This window comes from Carassius gibelio, chromosome A4 (assembly GCF_023724105.1).
Source record: "Carassius gibelio isolate Cgi1373 ecotype wild population from Czech Republic chromosome A4, carGib1.2-hapl.c, whole genome shotgun sequence".
Classification (NCBI taxonomy): domain Eukaryota; kingdom Metazoa; phylum Chordata; class Actinopteri; order Cypriniformes; family Cyprinidae; genus Carassius; species Carassius gibelio.
The window spans coordinates 16,535,379-16,556,744 of NC_068374.1; the positions used below are offsets into that span (position 1 = coordinate 16,535,379).

General features: G+C 38.8%; 1 protein-coding gene and 1 long non-coding RNA gene across 2 annotated transcripts; both read left to right on the forward strand.

Annotated features, from left to right (window-relative positions):
- Nucleotides 1-15,469: 15,469 nt before the first annotated feature.
- LOC127971927 (uncharacterized) lies at nt 15,470-17,103 on the forward strand. Its single transcript, XR_008156970.1, has 3 exons — nt 15,470-15,617; nt 16,011-16,052; nt 17,054-17,103. It is a non-coding gene; the product is annotated as an uncharacterized LOC127971927 (long non-coding RNA).
- A 598-nt stretch (nt 17,104-17,701) lies between these two features.
- Nucleotides 17,702-19,749, forward strand: LOC127971922 (uncharacterized). Its single transcript, XM_052575249.1, has 2 exons — nt 17,702-19,080; nt 19,259-19,749. Exons 1-2 carry the CDS (start codon nt 17,702-17,704, stop codon nt 19,473-19,475), a joined length of 1,596 nt encoding a protein of 531 aa, XP_052431209.1. The 3' UTR covers nt 19,476-19,749.
- The last annotated feature ends 1,617 nt before the right edge of the window (nt 19,750-21,366 follow it).

Genomic DNA, 21,366 nt, shown 5'->3' on the forward strand with positions numbered 1-21,366 from the left:
TTATAATTGGGATGAAGTAAAATCTGTTGAGATGTTTGCTGTGAAGGTAAGTTAAGGCTGTTGGTTTAGTTTGTATTATCTCATAAAATGCTACATTTTACAAACGTATATGTGTCTTCCAGATCTGCATGATTATGAATAAATGAAAAATCACAATTTTTTCTTGAACACTCATCCGGAGCAGTGGTCAGCCATTTTTGCTGCAGCACCCGGGGAGCAGTTGGGGGTTCATTGCCTTGCTCAAAGGCACCTCAGTTGTGGTATTGTTAATATTTACATAGATTTGAATGCTCTGGTATCACTTGACCAAAGTTGAATAGACACGAATAATTGTCATTTAGAAACTAAACTGTGTGGGTGTCTGAATCAAGATTGCAATCTTTCAACAATTAATCATGCTGCTCTGTTGTCTTTAGCTCGATACCCTGAAGGTACTCAAAGCGTTTCGGGCAGTGTCACTATAATGAAATTTCAAAAATGTTAAAATATTTTTTATTAGTTTTGCCTATTGTCAAGAGACTGGCCTAGACATGCCAAGAATATCAATGTCAGTTATGTCATAATTTACACGACTATTTATGATTTTTCAGCCATTTTGCTTAAAATCATCTCAAATGTCTTTAATTACTAATTTCTACAGTTGGTCTGATGCTTACCTACTTGTTTTCTCATTTTGCCTCTGTAGTGCTCGGCCTGTTAATTGCTGTCAGCAGCTACGTTTTAAATGTACTTGTGTAACAAGAATTACTACTTTTTGTAACAACAATATCTATGATAGTAATTGGAACCATTTGATCCAGGGGGTGGAGACGGGTAGATTTAAAGGTGGAAATTGGATCCAGGGGGTGGAAATGGTTAGGTTTGGGGATGGGAATGGGATCCAGGGGTGGAGATGGGTAGATTTAGAGGTGGGAATGGGATCCAGGGGGTGGAGATGGGTAGATTTAGAGGTGGGAATGGGATCCAGGGGGTGGAGATGGGTAGATTTAGAGGTGGGAATGGGATCCAGGGGGTGGAGATGGGTAGATTTAGAGGTGGGAATGGGATCCAGGGGGTGGAGATGGGTAGGTTTGCGGGTGGGAATAGGATATGTAAAGTTGGAGGAAGTTGGATCTCGACTTAGATTTGGTGCACCACTGAAATACCTGTGTACTAACATGGTAAGTCCACAGGACAGTCCACTAAATAGAAAGTGTAACATTCTTGACACCAACCACAATTCATATGTAAAGCCTAACTTACTAGCCGCTGTGTAACATCAGAGTAATTAACTGATAAATCTGATATAAAGTGTAACACTTTCTTTACCAAAAAGTGCTGTTAGCCCTTTTACACATTTGTACTTTCATTACCAAAAAGTTTTGTTACCAGTGTCCTGTTACACATTTGTACTTACACATACCATTCAGTTGTTACATGTGTGTAGTTACACAAACATTCGAGCTGTAGATAATATGTACTATTGTGTACTTACACTGTGGTTACTTACTATGTACACATCTAGTTACGCTGTAAGTACACAGGTATTGGGACCCCTTACGGATCACAAACATCTGAACGGTAGTGTATATACAGTAGATGCCAGTGGTTTCAGCAAAATAGGTCTCATTAAACAATGAATGTAAAATTACTGGATACATGTGGTACAAGCTTTAAACAATGGCAGATATTTTTCATCTTTAATGTGACTTTTCAATTAAATAAAAATAATTATTATATATGAAAATTATTTTCAAACACAAGGCCAAATTTTTATAGTGTGTATATCTACTTTTAAAGAAGTGTGCTTAATTTTTCTTGAAACATTTGTAGTTGCATTTAACTAAATCATCTGCAACTACTTTCCTAAGAATTATCCATTAATTTTCTTTTTCTCTCTTCTCTTTTTGTAATGATGGAAATAGGCGAGGAAGCAAATGCAAGTAGAAGTATGATTTAATGGGTAGTAGTACAGACGGTCAGAGAGAAACAGACAGGAAAACTGGATAGAGAGAGGTAAAAACACTGGCAGCCAGGGAGTATAGCTGGAATCAGACAGCAGGAGAGTGTGACGCAGGAACTGAGATGGGCGATCCAGTGAAGAGGTGAGTAAATGGGGTCCAGGAGTGAAGCGATCCAACATTGCGAATAAACAGGAAGAACAAGGGCGATAAACTAGGCACAAACACAAGAAGCTTCAAACAATGATCTGACAAACACAAGACGAAAGACAGGGAAATAAATAGGGAGCAGGTAATGAGTGGCAGCTGTCGCTGATGGAACAATTAACGGTGACGCCCACATGAAACATCAGTGCACACGAGAGACACATAACTCCACCCACATAGTGATCCACAGAGACGACGGTTCTACCAACCATCACACTTTTTGATTTCATCATGGTTTCTGGTTCTAAGAAATCTGCTCTTAGAAAACACTTCTGAGAATCTGCTCAGAGAAAACATTAATATTCAAACCGAATAAAATACTTGTAAAAAATTTAATAAGACAAATTAATTATAATAAATATATATATATATTTTAACAAAGTCATGTATCATACAGCCTTACACAGTATGAATACTTAGTGATTGATTAATTATATACTGTATAAAATTAAAAGAAATACACCCTTGTGCAATATCTCTTAACCCCTTAAAGGGGGGGTGAAATGCTATTTCATGCATACTGAGTTTTTTACACTGTTAAAGAGTTGGATTCCCATGCTAAACATGGACAAAGTTTCAAAAAGTAAGTTGTACGTTTAAAGGAGTATTTCTGTTCCAAAAATACTCCTTCCGGTTTGTCACAAGTTTCGGAAAGTTTTTTTCGAGTATGGCTCTGTGTGACGTTAGATGGAGTGGAATTTCCTTATATGGGTCCTGAGGGCACGTTTGCCGGAAGAGCGCACGCTCCCGTATAGCAGAGCAATGAGAGGCTGTGCACAGACAATGGCTGTGTCCAAATTCAGGGTCTACATCCTTCGGAGGACTCATTTGAAGGATGTTACGTCACAGCGCCGCGACGAAGGCTGTCCAAATTCGTAGGATCCTTCAAATGCAGCCCACAAATGCGTCCTCCTTTTCCCCGAATTGGAAGGATGGGTGTGATGGATCCTTTTCGCATAATTCTTTTCGGCAGGACGAAGCGAGCGGTAGCGGAGTGGGGCAGGAGTATTATTTTCGATGTTTTTTAAAAACTGGCTTTTCAAAAATATATATTTCAGTGTTTTTCTATAGTTAGGCATTTTGTTTTAGCGTTGAGCATTTTTTTTTTACATTTGTACATGTAACTTATATGTAAAAAAAAAAAAATTACTTTCATAAACTAGCTTCTTCCTTACTGCCTGTGTGAATATCCCCTTACACACAGCTTATTTGTTAGTGATTGATGCTGTTTTTAACGCTTCTAAGGACGAAAGAGCAGACAGAAGTGTTTATAAAGCTCCAGGGAGAGAACGATGAGCTCTTCACCCGCGTCTTGCTTAGCGCTGTCATGGTTGCTAGGCGACAGGATATGAGCAACGGGTAAGGGAGGGAACTGAAAGAAGGGTAGGCTGTCCAAATTCACAAACACCGACTTCCAGTTTTTGCGGTCGTCGGAGGACCCATCCTCCTTCAACCGGGTAGGAAGGATCCTAAGGAGGATGCAGACCCTGAATTTGGACACAGCTAATCACTGATCAGAGCGAGAGCATCGCGAAATGTCACAAAAGGAGTGTGTTTTTGGTTGCCAGGGCAAGACAACCCTGCACAGATTACCGAAGAAAAAACAGCATTAAGGGACCAGTGGATGGAGTTTATTTTTACAGAGCATCAACGGAGTTGTGCAAGTGTTTTTGTTTGTTTCCTGCATTTCTAAAATGCTTGTTTTACAAACAAAGCCCAGTTTGATGACGGATTTGCGTATCGTTTATTTCTTAAGGATGATGCAATCAATCAAAACAAAAAAGGGTCACGATTGTGTGTTGGAACCACAGGCGGTGAGTAAAACTGCTTAAAATATCTCTGCCTCCTTGTTAGTGCGTCCGCCTCCCATCGGAGACCCGGGTTCGAGCCCCGCTCGGATCGAGTCCTTGCTGCTGCTGCTCTCGTTCAGTTTCAGCCTTCACAGCTGTCACAGCTTCCAAACGCTCTCAACGCAATTTAAAATAATTTAAAATAATTTTCTAACTGTTTTAAATTATTTATTAAATGTTTTAATCATTTTAAAAGTTTTAAAATGGCTTCTTTTATTTTTGTTATTATTTTTCTTCATAATTATTTTACTTTCTTTTATGTAAAGCACTTTGAATTACCATTGTGTATGAAATGTGCTATATAAATAAACTTGCCTTGCCTTATAGTAACTGCATTACTTTAAAGTTAAACAGTAGGTTATGTGTTTTTACATAATATTTAAAACTAACAGTTTAGATTTACTATATTAATGATACAGGATCCACAATAAAAACTCATTGTTACCTTAAATACTGAGATTATAATTTTTTCAACACATTTAATGTACACCCTTATTTTTGATAAAACACCCATTGTTGCACATATTCCTGGATTTTCTCTTGTGCATTGCATTGTGTTGTTCTACCTCTGAAATATTATGGTTAGAGCTGATTTGAAATCTGCTCCTAATTTTTTGAACAAAATACTAATGGGAATAATAGATGTGGAAACTGTCAACAGTGCAATTTCACATACAAAATATTTACTTTTACATATCCTCACATGGCAAAAATTTGTAAAACTCAAGGTACTATTTTGTGAAAGACTGCCAATGTTATTTAGTGAAGTGACGTGACATTCAGCCAATTATGGTGACCCATACTCAGAATTCTTGCTCTGCATTTAACCCATCCGAAGTGCACACACAGAGCAGTGAACACACACACACTTAGAGCGTTAAAATATGCGGGTCAAGTTGACCCGCGAACATCACAAACTTAAAAGTAATTTTGTTTGTATATGTCAAAAAACCCCAGCATGTTGAAACTTTGCATGCATGTTCATGATGATAAATGAGAAAAAGACACAAAATATCAAGAAAAAAAAACATAGGTTAACCAGTATTTCCAACAACTAGAAAATCTAAACGGGTCAAATTGACCCGCAACATAACACAAGGGTTAATCCGAGTCAAGGGACATGAAATGAGTGCTTTATTATTCGATGAGTATTGTGTTATAACAGAGGTCGACCTGATTAATAATCGGCACCAATAGTTGATTTGTGGAACTATTGGTTATCTGCAAAAATCCATGGAGATAGTTTCCCTGCATCTGGAGTGGCTTAAAATGGTCTGCTGTAAGAGAGCAGGCCTCTAGAGGCGGAAATCACTGACAACACGTGTTGTTTGTTTTGGCATGTGACACTGCGCGCTGCACAGGGGAGCGTTTCCCAAAACCATTGTTGCTAAGTTAGCAACTTTGTTGGTTGCAATACAATTTCCCATTGCCAACCAAGTTGCTAACAGGTTAGCAATTCGTCCCCTTGGAATTATAAGGTTCTAGCTGCGTTCTGAGTAGTTTTGAGATATTGAGCTTTAAAGTTTTTGTGTTCCATAGACTACTGTGGATAGAACCTTTTTGTTTTTTCAATAAAAAAATCCCAAAATGTACACAACTTAAAATAAAACATCACATAATGTAAATAAATTGTCACAGAATAAGAATATGTGAATAACTTAATTTTGACAAAAATGTCAGATAGAACCTTATAATTCCAAGGGGACGAATTATGCTTTTGGGAAACGCACCCCAGAGTGGGAAACTTCAAACACTAATTTAAATGCAGCCGTTCACACAGTTTTCAATTAAATAAAATTATATTTGTCCCAAATCATTGTAAATTTAACTAAATAACTACAGCCTAGGCTATAAAATATTTATTGTGCATTTTTCAGCAAAACTGTCTTTCTGTGGCTCTAATAGAGTCTGTATGCTTCTGTGACGGTTGGGTTTAGGATAAACACAAGGAGAGGGTAGGATCCAATAGCAAGTATGGGTTTTATTAACAGAAGGGAAAAATACAAAATAAACAGTCATGGGAGACAAACCAAACAAAAGAGGGAACCGGATGAAACGGATAAGAACTCGGAGGAACAAGAAGGTAACGGGAAGACTCGGGAGACAAGCACAACTCACACATAGGGTAAGGACTCCATACAGATGACAGAGAAAGACAGCTATACATAGGGAGACTAATGACACAGGATTGTCAGCACCTGTGCGATTCTAATTGGAGTGCAATTACTGTGAAGACACAACCAGACTAGAGGAATTAAAGTGCCTATGGTGAAGTGCCTAAGGAGAAGTGAGCTCACTAGGGAACACTCAGGAAAACAGAGACTGACAGCGTGACAGCTTCATACAGAGAGCTGTAATACAGAGCTGTAATAGTTTTCTTTCAGTTTGCTCTGTTTTTTTAAACACCAAACTTCAAACTCATACAGTATATGCCACTTAGTTCATTATTGAAGCAAACGTATGTCCGTTTGTTGAATAAATAAACAGTTTTAGACCACTGCTTGAATTGAATGTGACACCTCCGGAGTGTGTGATAACTTTGACTTCTCAAAGATGCAGCACTGCGCTTTTGTACAGTGTGTTAAAAATTTTTACAATATATTTTGATTAGATAATCATGCAGTGTTCTAAAGTAGCATTAAATAAAATGTGAGAGTACACATACAATATCAATAACTTGTGCATGTAATTTTAATATGGCCTTGTGTATGTATTTCAAGATGGCTATCTTTAAGCATGACTGTTTAAATTAAATTGTAACACTTAAAAATAAGAGTCCATTTGTAACATTAATGAAAGCTGCAGAAGTATTGTTCCTTGTTAGAGTGTGTTTATTTCATTTAAACATTTACTATTACTAATATGCTTAATTTAAATTTAAAATGTTAAATTTAAAGTTTCTTCTTTTAACATTAGTAAACTTTGAAATAACTTTAATGATCAATATAATAATTCATATTAATACTACAAAGTATGGTTCAGTAATTTTACTGCTTTTTTTAAAAAATAGTAAAATTCTATTTTAGTTTTGTTCAGTATCCATTCTAAACACTATTGTTTGATAAATCGGTATCCACCAGTGTGGTCCAACTTAGCTATCGGTATCGGCAAAACCCACTATCGGTCGACCTCAAGTATATAATACTAGGGTGCAATGTGTGGATGTCCAGCATTTGTACAGTTCTGCTTCGTTGGGTGTCGTCATTTTAGAGTGACGTGAATGTGCATAGTCACCCATGTATTGGGTGATTACTTTTACTGAGCATGTAGGGAAATTTACTCTGCATTTAAAGGGATGGTTCACCCCAAAATGAAAATTTGCTATTAATTTACTTACCTTCAGGTCATCCAAGGTGTGGGTGATTTTTTTCTGCAGTAGAACAGAAAAGATTTTTAGGTGAAACCGTTGTCCTTGGTGATTCTTAAATTAAAGTCAGCGGCTCCCGGTTTTTGAGAAAAAAATTAAAAAACACATAAAAACAAGACCAAATCAATACCGGTGGCTCCTGGTGATACATTAAGATCTAATGAAGCTAAATTATCAATCTGTACAAGAAAATGAACACTACTTATAACAGAATTACCTTTAATCCAAAGCCTGGGCAACCAGCCGTCAGCGCATTCAGAACTGTTTGTAGAACGCAACTTCTCTGTCACATGACAACGGATGCACGGGCGCGATACTGGAGCTGATTATGGTGTTTGCCGGCGCAACATCGTGATGTCTATCAGCCATCGGCAATGGACCATGGCATCATCTATCGGCCCACACCTAACCAGGATGACATAATTAAACAATTGTACACCATTTTGAATAAAGTTTTAATATTTTATTAGCTAAACAAATGAACAGCTTTCACCAAGAAAAAAAATAGTTCAAGCAAGAGTACAGCACAGACTGCTGTTACCCGGATGAGCCTATGTGTTATTAGCTTTTACAGGTTGTTATCCATGGATAACTGTCATGATCATTAGATGGAGTGCCCATGAACTTCAGTAGAAGGCACTCCACTCAGGACCATTCCACCCATCAACCACCAGATGTCACTTGGACACTAGCACCTCTCATACTGTTGCACCACACCTGAACTACATTCCCCATGAGTCACTGCATCACAATTACCTTGCCACACCTGCACCTCATTCATCAGCCAATTTCCTTGCCACACCTGCACCTCATTTACACACACATAAAAGCAGCACAGTCACTCTCACTCACTTCGAAGTCTTGTTTAGCCTGTCCAACAAACCGAGCGTTTTCCCTTGCGTTTGTTTTTCCTGTGTATGATCTTGGATTGTGTATTTCGTCTCTGATTCTCTGCTGCCTGGCCCGATCTCTGCTTGGTTCTGTTTTTGATTCTGGTTGCCCCTAACATACCTGAGGCTATTCCTGATTTCTGCCTGTCTGACCATTCTTTGAATAAAGTTCTGCACATGGATCCGAACGCCTCTGACTCCTCGTTACAGAAGACTTCGCCATACCAGGATCCAGCAGCCCGGTATACTCTCGTTACTGAGATGTCTGTTCCCACTTCAAGGTCAGCATATCAACTCTCCCGCTCTATCGTTGACCCAGTAGATCAGCTATTGTACCTTTGTCACCTACTGAAGAGTATGTTCAACAGTTCTGTGAGCTATCATATTAAGTACAGCTCTATGATGAGGTTTTGTTTAAGGACTTGTTCCGTTTTGGACTCAATTAACCAACTAAATCATTGTTACCTGGAAGGGATTTTAAGGGCAGTTTAAGGGACATCATGATCTTGATCTTCCAGAGTCAAGTCAGGTCACCACTAACACCCAAGAGTCAAGTGAAACAACAGTTAAACGTCATGAGTCTAGTCAGGTCACCGTTGACCATCCAGAGTCAGTTCAAGTCACCAACGATCTTCATGAACCAAATCAAACCACAGTTGATCTTCAGGAACCAATCCAAGTCACCAACGATCTTCATGAGCCCAGTCAAGTCACAGTTGATCTTCATGAGCCCAGTCAAGACACAGTTGATCTTCATGAGCCCAGTCAAGTCACAGTTGATCTTCATGAGCCACGTCAAGTCACAGTTGATCTTCATGAGCCAAGTCGAGTCACCACGGGTCAGCCGAAGTTCCAGAACTCTCATCCTATCCTGTCATGGCTATGAAGGCCACCCACCAAGTCACTGTCTGTCCTGTCACGGCCAAGGAGGCCATCCATGAACTCACTGCCTGCCCTGTCACAGCCATGGAGGCCAGCTACCATCTCATCATGGCCACGGAGGCTGCTATTAACCTGTTTATGTTCTCTGTTTCAGTCCCACCTGAGCAGACTTGCTCTCCTGTGCCATCGACTCCGCTGTGGTGGTCCTCTGCTCCGCCCTGGTGGGCTTCTGTCTCGGCTGTGGTGCTCCTTTGCTCCACTCTGGTGGGCTCTAGCTCCACTATGGTGGGCTGCCACGCCACCTGCTCTGCCTTGGTGGACCCCTGTTCCCGAGTTAGGCCCATGGCGGGCCCATGTTCCCGAGTTAAGGCCATGGCGGGCTCCTGTTCCCGAGTTAAGCCCTGTTTCCGAGTTAAGCCCATGGCGGGTCCCTGTTTCCCCTGTCAGGCCCAGGAAGGGCCCCTGTTTCCAATGTTAGGCCCAGTTCTGCCTGCTCTGCCCCGGTCCCCGGCCACTGCACATCCACATGGCCCAGCCCTCCGTCCCTCCCCCTATTCCGCCACTCCACCGCCCTCCTAGATTGTTTTGAGCATCTGGAAGCCGCTCCTTTGGGGGGGGGGGGGGGGGGGGGGGGGCACTAGCACCTCTTATACTGTTGTACCACACCCGAACTACATTCCCCATGTGTCACTGCATCACAATCACCTTGCCACACCTGCACCACATTCATCAGCCAATTTCCTTGCCACACCTGCACCTCATTTACACACACATAAAAGCAGCACAATCACTTCAGAGTCTTGTTTAGCCTGTCTAGCATTTCTGAGCATTTTCCCTTGTGTTTGTTTTTCCCGTGTCTGATCTTGGATTGTGTATTTCGACTCTGATTCTCTGCTGCCTGCCCCGATCTCTGCTTGGTTCTGTTTTCGATTCTGGTTGCTCCTAACATACCTGACGCCCTTCCTGATTTCTGCCTGTCTGACCATTCTTTGAATAAAGTTCTGCACATGGATCCGAACGCCTCTGACTCCTTGTTACAATAACATACCTCGCAATGTCACGACTGACCAATCAGAATCAAGTATTCCACAGAGCCAATAAAAGTAATTAGCTAATGATGAACTAATCATTTACAAAACATGACTATGCGTTCATAGATGATTAATAAGTGATGTTAATATTTTTATCTGTGTTCTGTAGATGAAATTATAAATTATTTACAAAGCTTTCTGCACCCCCTAATTTAAAGTGTAAACTACCCATCAGTTGTAAATGTAAACTTTCCGGTTACAGGTTGGTTGGGTGTGTGTGTGTGTACAAACTGGAAACCACAAAGTTTGTAAAACATTTAAAACTGATGAGTAGTTCACACTTTAGATTAGGGGGTGCAGAAAGCTTTGGAAATTATTCATAACTTAATCTACAGAACATAGATAAAAATGTTAACATTTCATTTATTTCTATGAACGCATAGTCATGTTTTGTAAATAAATTGTTCATCATTAATCACTTAAAAATGACTTACAACTGAATGTTATTTTAAAGTTAAAAGTCACCCACACCTTGGATGACCTGAGGGAGAGTAAATTAACAGCAAATTTTCATTTTGGGGTGAACTATCTCTTCACTAATTTAGCCTGCTGTTAAAGTTGTTGATCAGCTGTCATTGTTGTTGAGAGCCTGTGTGTGTCATAATATGTGCATTACGCATACAGCTGCATTAGCTGTAACAGAGATGTGCAAGATGTGTACAGGTATCTTACTGTTGTTTACTGAATGCCTTAACTGAAACCTCATGGTACTCACTGTCTGACAGTAGGTTCACTCCAACTCTGCTCATCATCACTGAAGAGTCAAGGAACAAAACAAGCAATCTGTCACAGAGACAACAATATTTAATCAATAGTTCCAGGTTCATTAGAAAGAAACAAGCTAGAGCAGAGGTAAAATGCAGATAAAAGACAGAATAATATATAACAATTATAATAACATACATAATATACAAATTGTACTAACTCTTCTAATATCAAAAAAATTCTAATATCATCTTAAAATAACAGAATCTATATTTTTGTTTTAGGTTGAGTGTGACTTACATTTTGATGTCAAGGACTTCTTAAAATTGGTGAAATATATTCTGAAAAGGCATATTAATGTATTTCATGACTTGAAGCATAATTAGACAAATACAATAGAGATACAAATTAGTCTCGGAACCGTTAAAATTGTAACAAAAAGTATCAGTATCGTATCGCATGGAAAAAATGTGGTATCGCCCAAAACTCATTTACACATATTCATGACTCGGAATATCAGTTTGTTCATTACATGGTATATAAGTTTGTGAATATTTGAAATAAAAAAGGAAAAACAAATTAAAAGTGATCCATCTGAGAAGCCTGATGCATCCATGGTAACAGTAAGGGAAACGTTCTAAAATAATGGTCGCCTTAAAAAACTCAATTTGGGGGAACCGCTGGAATAAGTTGCAAGAAGTTTCAAGACAGGAGTTAAGGGTAAAACTTAGATATGATTTCACTGAAATTAGGTAATAAATGAATCTTTTTCCCCTCCAATGTCATGTCTCGGGCCCTGTAAGTTTCAATGGGATATGCACTAAATAAAAGCCTAAAACACGTGTGTCTGTGTTGAATTTCTCCATTTAATAAACTAATTTACCCATTAAAGTGTGGCAGTAAATAAATAAATGCCAGTATGAGCTAAAATACACGCGTCAACATGATGGAAAGGGTCTCTCTCTAATATATATATATATATATATATATATATATATATGAAGAGTTCAGATGCAAAAGCCTCTAAATGCCATCTCAAATTTTCATCTAAAATTAGGATTTTTATCAAGCTCCTATGCTAAGGTTGAGTCATTTTACTTTAATGGCAATGTGCAGGTCCTTTTCCAGGCTATTAAAGTGAAATAACTGAACATATATATAGGAGCCTGATAAAAATCCTAATTTTAGATGAAAATTTCAGATGGCATTTAGAGGCTTTTGCATGTGAACTCTTCATATATATATATATATATATATATATATATATATATATATATATATATATACACACACACACACACACACACACAACAGTAGGTTAATGTAGCTGATGGCAACCTTGCTCACTCAAGCAACAAGACTACTTATCTTGCCTGTCATTGCAGTCTCTTCGTTCATGCATAGGACCACACAGTTTTCCCACTGAAAAATCTTGCCCATTATGGATTGAATCAAGCAGTTAAAAATATCTGCCCCTGCAATACTCTCTCTTAGTTCTACACTAAACAAGAAGCCCTTAATGGTGTCAATGGAGTCCATGTAGCTGAAACAAGTCAGCAACTGTGCACTTGCTGTGCTCTTCCTTTACAAGAAGAACCTATTGTTGCTGCTGTGAAAAGACACTGAAACTAAAAAAGCATAGATGAAAGAGCTTTGCAAACAAATGCACCACAGAATGTGGAATCCTTTTTGGAGAGACTGATAATTATGTGGGTTAACCTGATAACTGATAATTATGTGGGTTAACTTCTTATCACCTTGACAGATCAAGAAACAGAAAGTGCAACAAATGGTTCAGTGTGTTTGTGTGGATTATTAAGACTAATAAAATATATATTTTATTTTGGTTATACTGTTTTTATTTCTGTTCAGTTTGTGTAAAGAGTTCATTTAGGAGTTCACACTCCGTTTCAATCAAGAGTTCTAGAAGCTCATAATTCATGTTCAGTTCTAAGGTCTCGAGAGATTCTTGTAAAATTATACAGCAGAGAAGTCAGTCAGTTGAGTTTGTGGCAATAATCAATGCTTTCAGTGTAATTTACAGTGACTGTATAGACTATTGTTGTCGTTTACTACATGTGATCATTCATATTTAGAAAGTAGAACTGAAATGGCTTTCATTTCAAGATTATTAGTAAAAATATTTCAAAATGCACCTTCACACTATATTTGTAAAGTATTTCATCACTAAAGACTTCTTAAAGATATTATGTAAAAATATTTTAATAATATAAAACAAAGCTACATTGGCTTGTTTTCTATTTCAGTCTGTGACTTCCTGTCTTCAAGTTCCCACAGTTAAGCTTTCATAAGTGGCTTCCCTCTCAGACACAATGGTCACATAGCCTAACCACATGTTCTTGCTTGTTTTTACACCGTGCAAACATTTTTCCATGACTGGCATATCAGCTTAAAACACAGACTTCTTGAGAAGTTTAAACCTTGTATGGTTTTCATTTTTTATAGAAATAATTGTTGTTGTTGTTGTTTCAAACTCAGACTTGGCTTTTAAACTCTACTGTGAAGAACATATATCAGAAGTTTCAATGACACATATATAATCCCAATCCCTCCCCCCAGCCCCCAGTCAGAGTCTGTAAGAGTGTTTCTGCCCCTGCCGTTCCCACACAAGGTTGTAGCAATTTAATTCATAAATTTGATCTAACAAAGGTAAAGAGCAAATATTAATCATGCAAGCTGTTTATATTGCTTATAATTGGGATGAAGTAAAATCTGTTGAGATGTTTGCTGTGAAGGTAAGTTAAGGCTGTTGGTTTAGTTTGTATTATCTCATAAAATGCTACATTTTACAAACGTATATGTGTCTTCCAGATCTGCATGATTATGAATAAATGAAAAATCACAATTTTTTCTTGAACACTCATCCGGAGCAGTGGTCAGCCATTTTTGCTGCAGCACCCGGGGAGCAGTTGGGGGTTCATTGCCTTGCTCAAAGGCACCTCAGTTGTGGTATTGTTAATATTTACATAGATTTGAATGCTCTGGTATCACTTGACCAAAGTTGAATAGACACGAATAATTGTCATTTAGAAACTAAACTGTGTGGGTGTCTGAATCAAGATTGCAATCTTTCAACAATTAATCATGCTGCTCTGTTGTCTTTAGCTCGATACCCTGAAGGTACTCATAGCGTTTCGGGCAGTGTCACTATAATGAAATTTCAAAAATGTTAAAATATTTTTTATTAGTTTTGCCTATTGTCAAGAGACTGGCCTAGACATGCCAAGAATATCAATGTCAGTTATGTCATAATTTACACGACTATTTATGATTTTTCAGCCATTTTGCTTAAAATCATCTCAAATGTCTTTAATTACTAATTTCTACAGTTGGTCTGATGCTTACCTACTTGTTTTCTCATTTTGCCTCTGTAGTGCTCGGCCTGTTAATTGCTGTCAGCAGCTACGTTTTAAATGTACTTGTGTAACAAGAATTACTACTTTTTGTAACAACAATATCTATGATAGTAATTGGAACCATTTGATCCAGGGGGTGGAGACGGGTAGATTTAAAGGTGGAAATTGGATCCAGGGGGTGGAAATGGTTAGGTTTGGAGATGGGAATGGGATCCAAGGGGTGGAGATGGGTAGATTTAGAGGTGGGAATGGGATCCAGGGGGTGGAGATGGGTAGATTTAGAGGTGGGAATGGGATCCAGGGGGTGGAGATGGGTAGATTTAGAGGTGGGAATGGGATCCAGGGGGTGGAGATGGGTAGATTTAGAGGTGGGAATGGGATCCAGGGGGTGGAGATGGGTAGGTTTGCGGGTGGGAATAGGATATCGTCGCTGTCCGATGAAAACCACGTATGTCCATTTTGCCGATTTTGAGATTTTTCGACGGATTGAATGTCCAGGTTCATTTCCGTATACAGCATGCTTCACATATCTAAATGGCCAATGAAAAGTTGTGAAATCATGTCATCTGATTTTCACGTATATCCATTTGGTGTCAAAGCTGTCAATCACCCCGCGTATCTCCCGCCCTGTGGAAGCATCTCGCTGGTCTCGTGAAGTTTCAAGCTCAGTCAGCACTGGATAGCCGATTAACACTGTGAGGTAAAGTATCAGCAAACGTTTGTTTTTGACAACTGTTCTCAAGTTTATTATATATTCACAACTATTATTTATCGGTAAATGGTCTAGACGAATTAATTGTCACCGAATATTTTTTTTATTTTTATTTTTGTGAACCTGGCTGACGAAAGTACGATATTGAAGCTCTCCACAGTTTAAGTTAGTTCTAATCTAGTTCTTCACAGATTAGTTTGCTTGCTAGTATGTAAATAAACTCGGTCTCATTGATAAGATTCAAACTTTTTTTTTCTTAGTCAAACTGATCAAATTATAGCCTGTAATGCTACTGTCATGATTGTCAGTGACTAGAACATGCCTCACTCATACTGCTATCACCGCTTGCCAGAGGCTGAAAATGTCCAGTACTAGAGTTATCTTGCTACGTTTTTATTGTGAAGATGTTAACGCACGGATTTCCGAAGTGAAGTGAAACAATGTTGACTGGGCATAGCGCTATATTTTTTTCTGATCTGTTTTTCTCCCTTCCTTCAGGATGTCTGTCTCTGTAAAGGAGCTGTGTGAATTGATGAACGTCAACTATGATAGGGCTGTTATTGAGGCGATTGCGAGGGTCAACAATGAGGAGGAAGGTTTGTAGGAAAATAGAATTGAGTCAGCCAAACAATTAAGTCTACATTGTATTCATTACTGAAATGTAGGGCTGCTCCGATAACGATCGGACCGATCGTTATGCGCATCTCGTCAGTAAAGCTGGTTCTCTAATCAGCGGTAAATTCCCTCAGGTGCGTGATTTCACATAGAGCAGCTGTTAACTGAGAAGATGCGAAAATAAACGCTCGAAATGAAGTGGATTTGCGCATCTTCTCAGTTAACAGCTGCTCTATGTGAAATCACGCACCTGAGGGAATTTACCACTGATTAGAGAACCAGCTTTACTGACGAGATGCGCATAACGATCGGCTGATCGTGATCGGAGGAGCCCTACTGAAATGTTAACTAGTTTTTCTCTCTGTCATTCTTAGATTCACTTGAAAGTGACAGTTCTCAGACAGCTGCCAATGAGGGTAGGTAATTTAGGCCTAAATGATTTTCTTCCAGTAGCAGCTACCTATACAGCAACCTAAAGCCTATTGGTGTGTTGCACATTAAGATGAAAGCCTGTCACACATCTTATTTTGGTTCCCTTGATCCAAAAAACTGCTGTTGCATTTCCAAGTACTAACCCATCAAATTGTATGTGGCTAAATTAAAACATTTTAAAGGGATAGTTCACCCAAAAATGATATTTAAGCCATGATTTACTCAGCCGCCGTTCGAAGATGCATTATGTCAATCTTTTTTTTTCAGACAAACACACTTTCAGTTATTTTAGAAAATGTCTTCAGTCTTTCAGTGGTTATAATGTCAAGTTATGGGGTCCACATCGTTGAAGTCCCAACATGTGCATGCATCCTTCACAAAAGTAATCCATCTGGCTCCAGGGGGATAAACAAAGGCCTTCTGAGGGTAATCTTTGCGGTTTTGTCGTAAAAATATACATATTTAAAACTTTATAAACGAAAATAACTGGGCTACGTCCTACGTTATACGCCACCATCCATCTCCATGAATGCGCGCAGACCACTGCCGGAAGCCAGTTATTTTCGTTTATAAAGTTTTAAATATGTATATTTTTATGACAAAACCGCACAGATTACCCTCAGAAGGCCTTCGTTTATCCCCCTGGAGCAGGATGGATTATTTTTGTGAAGGATGCAGGCACATTTTCGGACTTGAAGCATCCGGACCCCATTGCTTCACATTATAACCACTGAAAGATCTAAGACATTTTCTAAAATAACTGAAAATGTGTTCGTCTGAAAAAAGCTGCATCTCGAACGGTTTGAGGGTGAGTAAATCATGGCTTAAATATCATTTTTGGGCGAACTATCCCTTTAATCACAAAGAATTCAAAATGTATAGTTACTGTGCTGGTCAAAGCTACTGATGCAAGCTCAGTTCTGAATTATTCAAACATTGTAGGCTATTCAGTGTGCTAAATGCATTTTATCTTTATTGTTGTTAGATTCTCTGGAAAGTGATAAAGAAAATCATTCCGAAATAGCTGCCAGTGAGAGTAAGTATTATTCTTCTTTTTTCTTCTTCTTATCAGATTTGACTATACTACAGCCTCCACCTCACATTAGTTTTGAGTAGGACTTAAAGACTAAACCCCATTACTAATTACAAATCTAGCATATTTAATCGATTACCAGTCAAAATAAATGCAATCTTATATCTGAATGATGTGAACAGTGCATTCGTTGTACTAAATGTGCTCCTCTTTATTATTCTAAGACCCACTTGAACACGATCCAGAAAATGAGCCGGATTACACACTTGTCAATGAAGGTGAGTAACTTATTGTCATTATTTTAACATTTCTGTCAGCTACTAGTGGGCTCAGCCGCATGCGCACACACACACACACACACACACACACACACACAAACAGCAATGCCAAACTTAAATGCATGCCTACACACTGACACACACACACACACACACATCTCCACATGCTAGGAAACCATGTAAGAGAAATGTGCATTTGTAGAACATCATTTTTATTTTATTTTTCTTTTAATCATATGAAGGTGCCATTGATAATCGGGGAAGGTCAAAGAAGAGGACCAACCCAGACACTTGGAAGGGTAACATCCAGAAAAGGAAAAGAATGAGGGGCCAATTTTATCTTGGACGGAAAAAAAAAGAATTTGTCATCAAAGAAGAAAGAAAAATGGGCGGCCGGTGCCAATCTGTGTCCTGCAAGAAATCAAGCAAACTACACTGCTCCGAAATTGATGAAGGGAAGAGGGAGGAAATTTTCAAATATTTTTGGGGGAAATTGGAATGGAAAGAGAGGAGAATGTATGTGAAAACATCGGTGGAGGTGAGTGATGTCAAGCGGCGCCGAACAGAAGCGGTTCAATCTCGGAGGTCAGCATCTCTCTCTTGTTGTTTATGTGTAGATGGTAAAAGGCTCAGAGTTTGTCAAAGGATGTTCCTGTCTACACTTGGCATCAAGCAGTGGACTTTTTTAAAATGGGTTGGGCGAAGAGGGGAAAGTCCTGAGAAGATGACGAGAGTGACTGTAAGGACAGAGGAGCAGGACTTCCTAAAGACCTTCCTTCTGGATTTGCCAAAAGTTCCATCGCACTACTGCAGGTCCTCCTCATCAAAGATGTACCTGGAGCCTTTCTTCAAGTCCATCAGTCATCTCCACACACAGTATAAGCAATCATGTGCAGACCACAGTATCCAGCCTCTGTCACGGCAAGTATTCACTAACACCTTCAACGATTTAAATCTTTCTCTGTTCCATCCGAAGAAAGATCAGTGTGACACTTGCTGTGCCTTCAAAGCCGGGAACATCGAGGCTGCCGTGTGGGAGGAACACTGTGTTAAAAAGGACGATGCACGAGCAGAAAAGGTAAAGGACAAACAACTTGCAAACAACACCACCTTGGTTGCATGCATGGATCTGCAGGGCCTTCTCCTGTGCCCAAAGCTTCAAGCGTCTGCCCTGTACTACAAAATGAAGCTTGGTGTCCATAATTTTACCATCTACAATATGGCATCACATGAAGCAAAAAATTACCTTTGGCATGAGGGTGAAGCTGGGGTCTCTGCCAACGAATTCGCCTCCTGCATTGTGGATTACCTTGAAGCACACCCCACTTACAATGAATTCATCCTTTGGAGTGATGGGTGTGGCTATCAAAACAGAAATCTGGTCCTGAGCAATGCCCTCTTAAAGTTTGCTACTGAGAAAAAGAAACGTGTGACACAGAAGTACCTTGAAAGAGGTCACACACAAATGGAATGTGACTCTGTGCACAGTGTGATTGAGAGGAAGTTGAGAAACCGTGACATACATGTTCCAGCTGAGTATGCTGCAGTTATCCGAGGAGCTCGTTCCAGTCCAAAACCATACGAGGTGAAGTATGTTGGTTACAGCTTTTTCCAAGACTTCAGCAAAGTCAACATCTGTAAGTCAATCCGACCTGGTAGCAAAGTTGGAGATCCTACGGTGCATGACCTTCGAGCAGTCAGGTGTTTTTTTTTTTGTTTTTTTTTGTTACACACTTTTTCACAAATACATGAAACATTAGCCATATCATATTAAAATATTTGGTTTCATAAATCGAAACATGCTTTTGGTTCCCTCTTATCTCTGTGACCTATGTCCCCCGACACCCCTCCCCCTTCTTTTCTTTGATCTATCTATTAGATACAATGTGGATGGCAGTATGGAGTTTAAATTACTACACTCTGACAACTGGCAACCCTTCACATCCCCATCCCTGAGGAAGACGTGTGTCATCGTGGCCCCACTCTATACATCCGCCCCAAAAATTAAAGCCCTGAAGTTCAAGCACCTTCAAGAACTGAAACATGTTTTACCCAAGGACTTTCATCCATTTTACAATGCACTTGACCATGAGTGATGCAATTTTACTACGTGGATGAATGGGCTGTCCTGACTTACTGGTTAATTTATTAATTAAATGTTCTATTTATTGTGTATTGTCATGTAATTGTTTATTTGCATGTTTTAAAATGACTTTGTCTTATCTGTTGAAATTTTTGGAATTCCTATCAGCCAATTCTGATCAGAAAGACATGATTCAAATCTTGCATTAAAGGGATAGTTCACCATAAAATGACAATTCTGTCGTCATTTACTCACCCTCAAGTTGTTTCAAACCTGTATGAATTTCTTTTTTCAGAAAAGAAAAGAAATTTTGAAAAATGTCTGTAACCAAACAGTTGACGGACCCCATTGACTTCCATAGATTTTTTTTTTTCCTACTATGGAAGTTAGTGGGGTCCATCAACTGTTTGGTTACAGACATTTTTCAAAAGTTATTTTGTGTTCAGCAGAAAAAAGAAATTCATACAGGTTTGAAACAACTTGAGGGTGAGTAAATTCTGAGAGAATTTTCATTTTTGGGTGAACTATCCCTTTAAGGCCTGTTGCTATTATATAATTCCACCTGTAATGTCAGTATTGAGTCTGATTAGTTTTTATTGCTTGAATCACCTGAAGAATAAACATGAAAGGGTAACTGGAGTTTACTGGAACTGCATCTTCATTTTCACTTTTCTTTTCTGCAATACATTGCCAAATAAACATAGCCTGGCGAAACAATGACATTCCTTCATCGAGGTACACGTTTCCCCCCTGACGCCAGACGTACGTCTAGGAGTGACAAAATTGCGGTAGGACTGTGCAAACAAAGTATCTGTCTAGCATTACCATGTCAGTGTATTGATTCATTGTCCCTTCATAGTTTGCAAGAGACATTTAATAAATTTATAATTAATATTAAATAAACTAAGCGTATAGGCTATTTAATAAACTGAGCGTATTCCTATGTCAATATGAAACGCGACTTGGCCATTCTAATTAATGATCGGAAGAACGCGTATCGACCACCCTTACTGTAAAATATGCACGTATGTCCATTTAAACTCAATTTTGGCCAAATGTGGATTCTATCATTACACTGGCAAGAATATGGTTACATGTAAAGATGAAGTACCAAGTATGACAACGCTACATTCAACTGCTTTTGAAATACGGTGTTTTTTTCACTTCCTGAAAAGTAACCGTTTTGGACATACGTGAGTTTCATCGGGCAGCGACGATATGTAAAGTTGGAGGAAGTTGGATCTCGACTTAGATTTGGTGCACCACTGAAATACCTGTGTACTAACATGGTAAGTCCACAGGACAGTCCACTAAATAGAAAGTGTAACATTCTTGACACCAACCACAATTCATATGTAAAGCCTAACTTACTAGCCGCTGTGTAACATCAGAGTAATTAACTGATAAATCTGATATAAAGTGTAACACTTTCTTTACCAAAAAGTGCTGTTAGCCCTTTTACACATTTGTACTTTCATTACCAAAAGGTTTTGTTACCAGTGTCCTGTTACACATTTGTACTTACACATACCATTCAGTTGTTACATGTGTGTAGTTACACAAACATTCGAGCTGTAGATAATATGTACTATTGTGTACTTACACTGTGGTTACTTACTATGTACACATCTAGTTACGCTGTAAGTACACAGGTATTGGGACCCCTTACGGATCACAAACATCTGAACGGTAGTGTATATACAGTAGATGCCAGTGGTTTCAGCAAAATAGGTCTCATTAAACAATGAATGTAAAATTACTGGATACATGTGGTACAAGCTTTAAACAATGGCAGATATTTTTCATCTTTAATGTGACTTTTCAATTAAATAAAAATAATTATTATATATGAAAATTATTTTCAAACACAAGGCCAAATTTTTATAGTGTGTATATCTACTTTT

What these genes read in the sequence shown, in the direction of transcription:
- LOC127971922 (XM_052575249.1), top strand. Translation starts at nt 17,702, where the DNA reads ATGAGGGGCCAATTTTATCTTGGACGGAAAAAAAAAGAATTTGTCATC. An exon ending in CATGACCTTCGAGCAGTCAG is followed by an intron (nt 19,081 to 19,258) that starts GTGTTTTTTTTT and finishes TCTATCTATTAG; the next exon opens with ATACAATGTGGATGGCAGTA.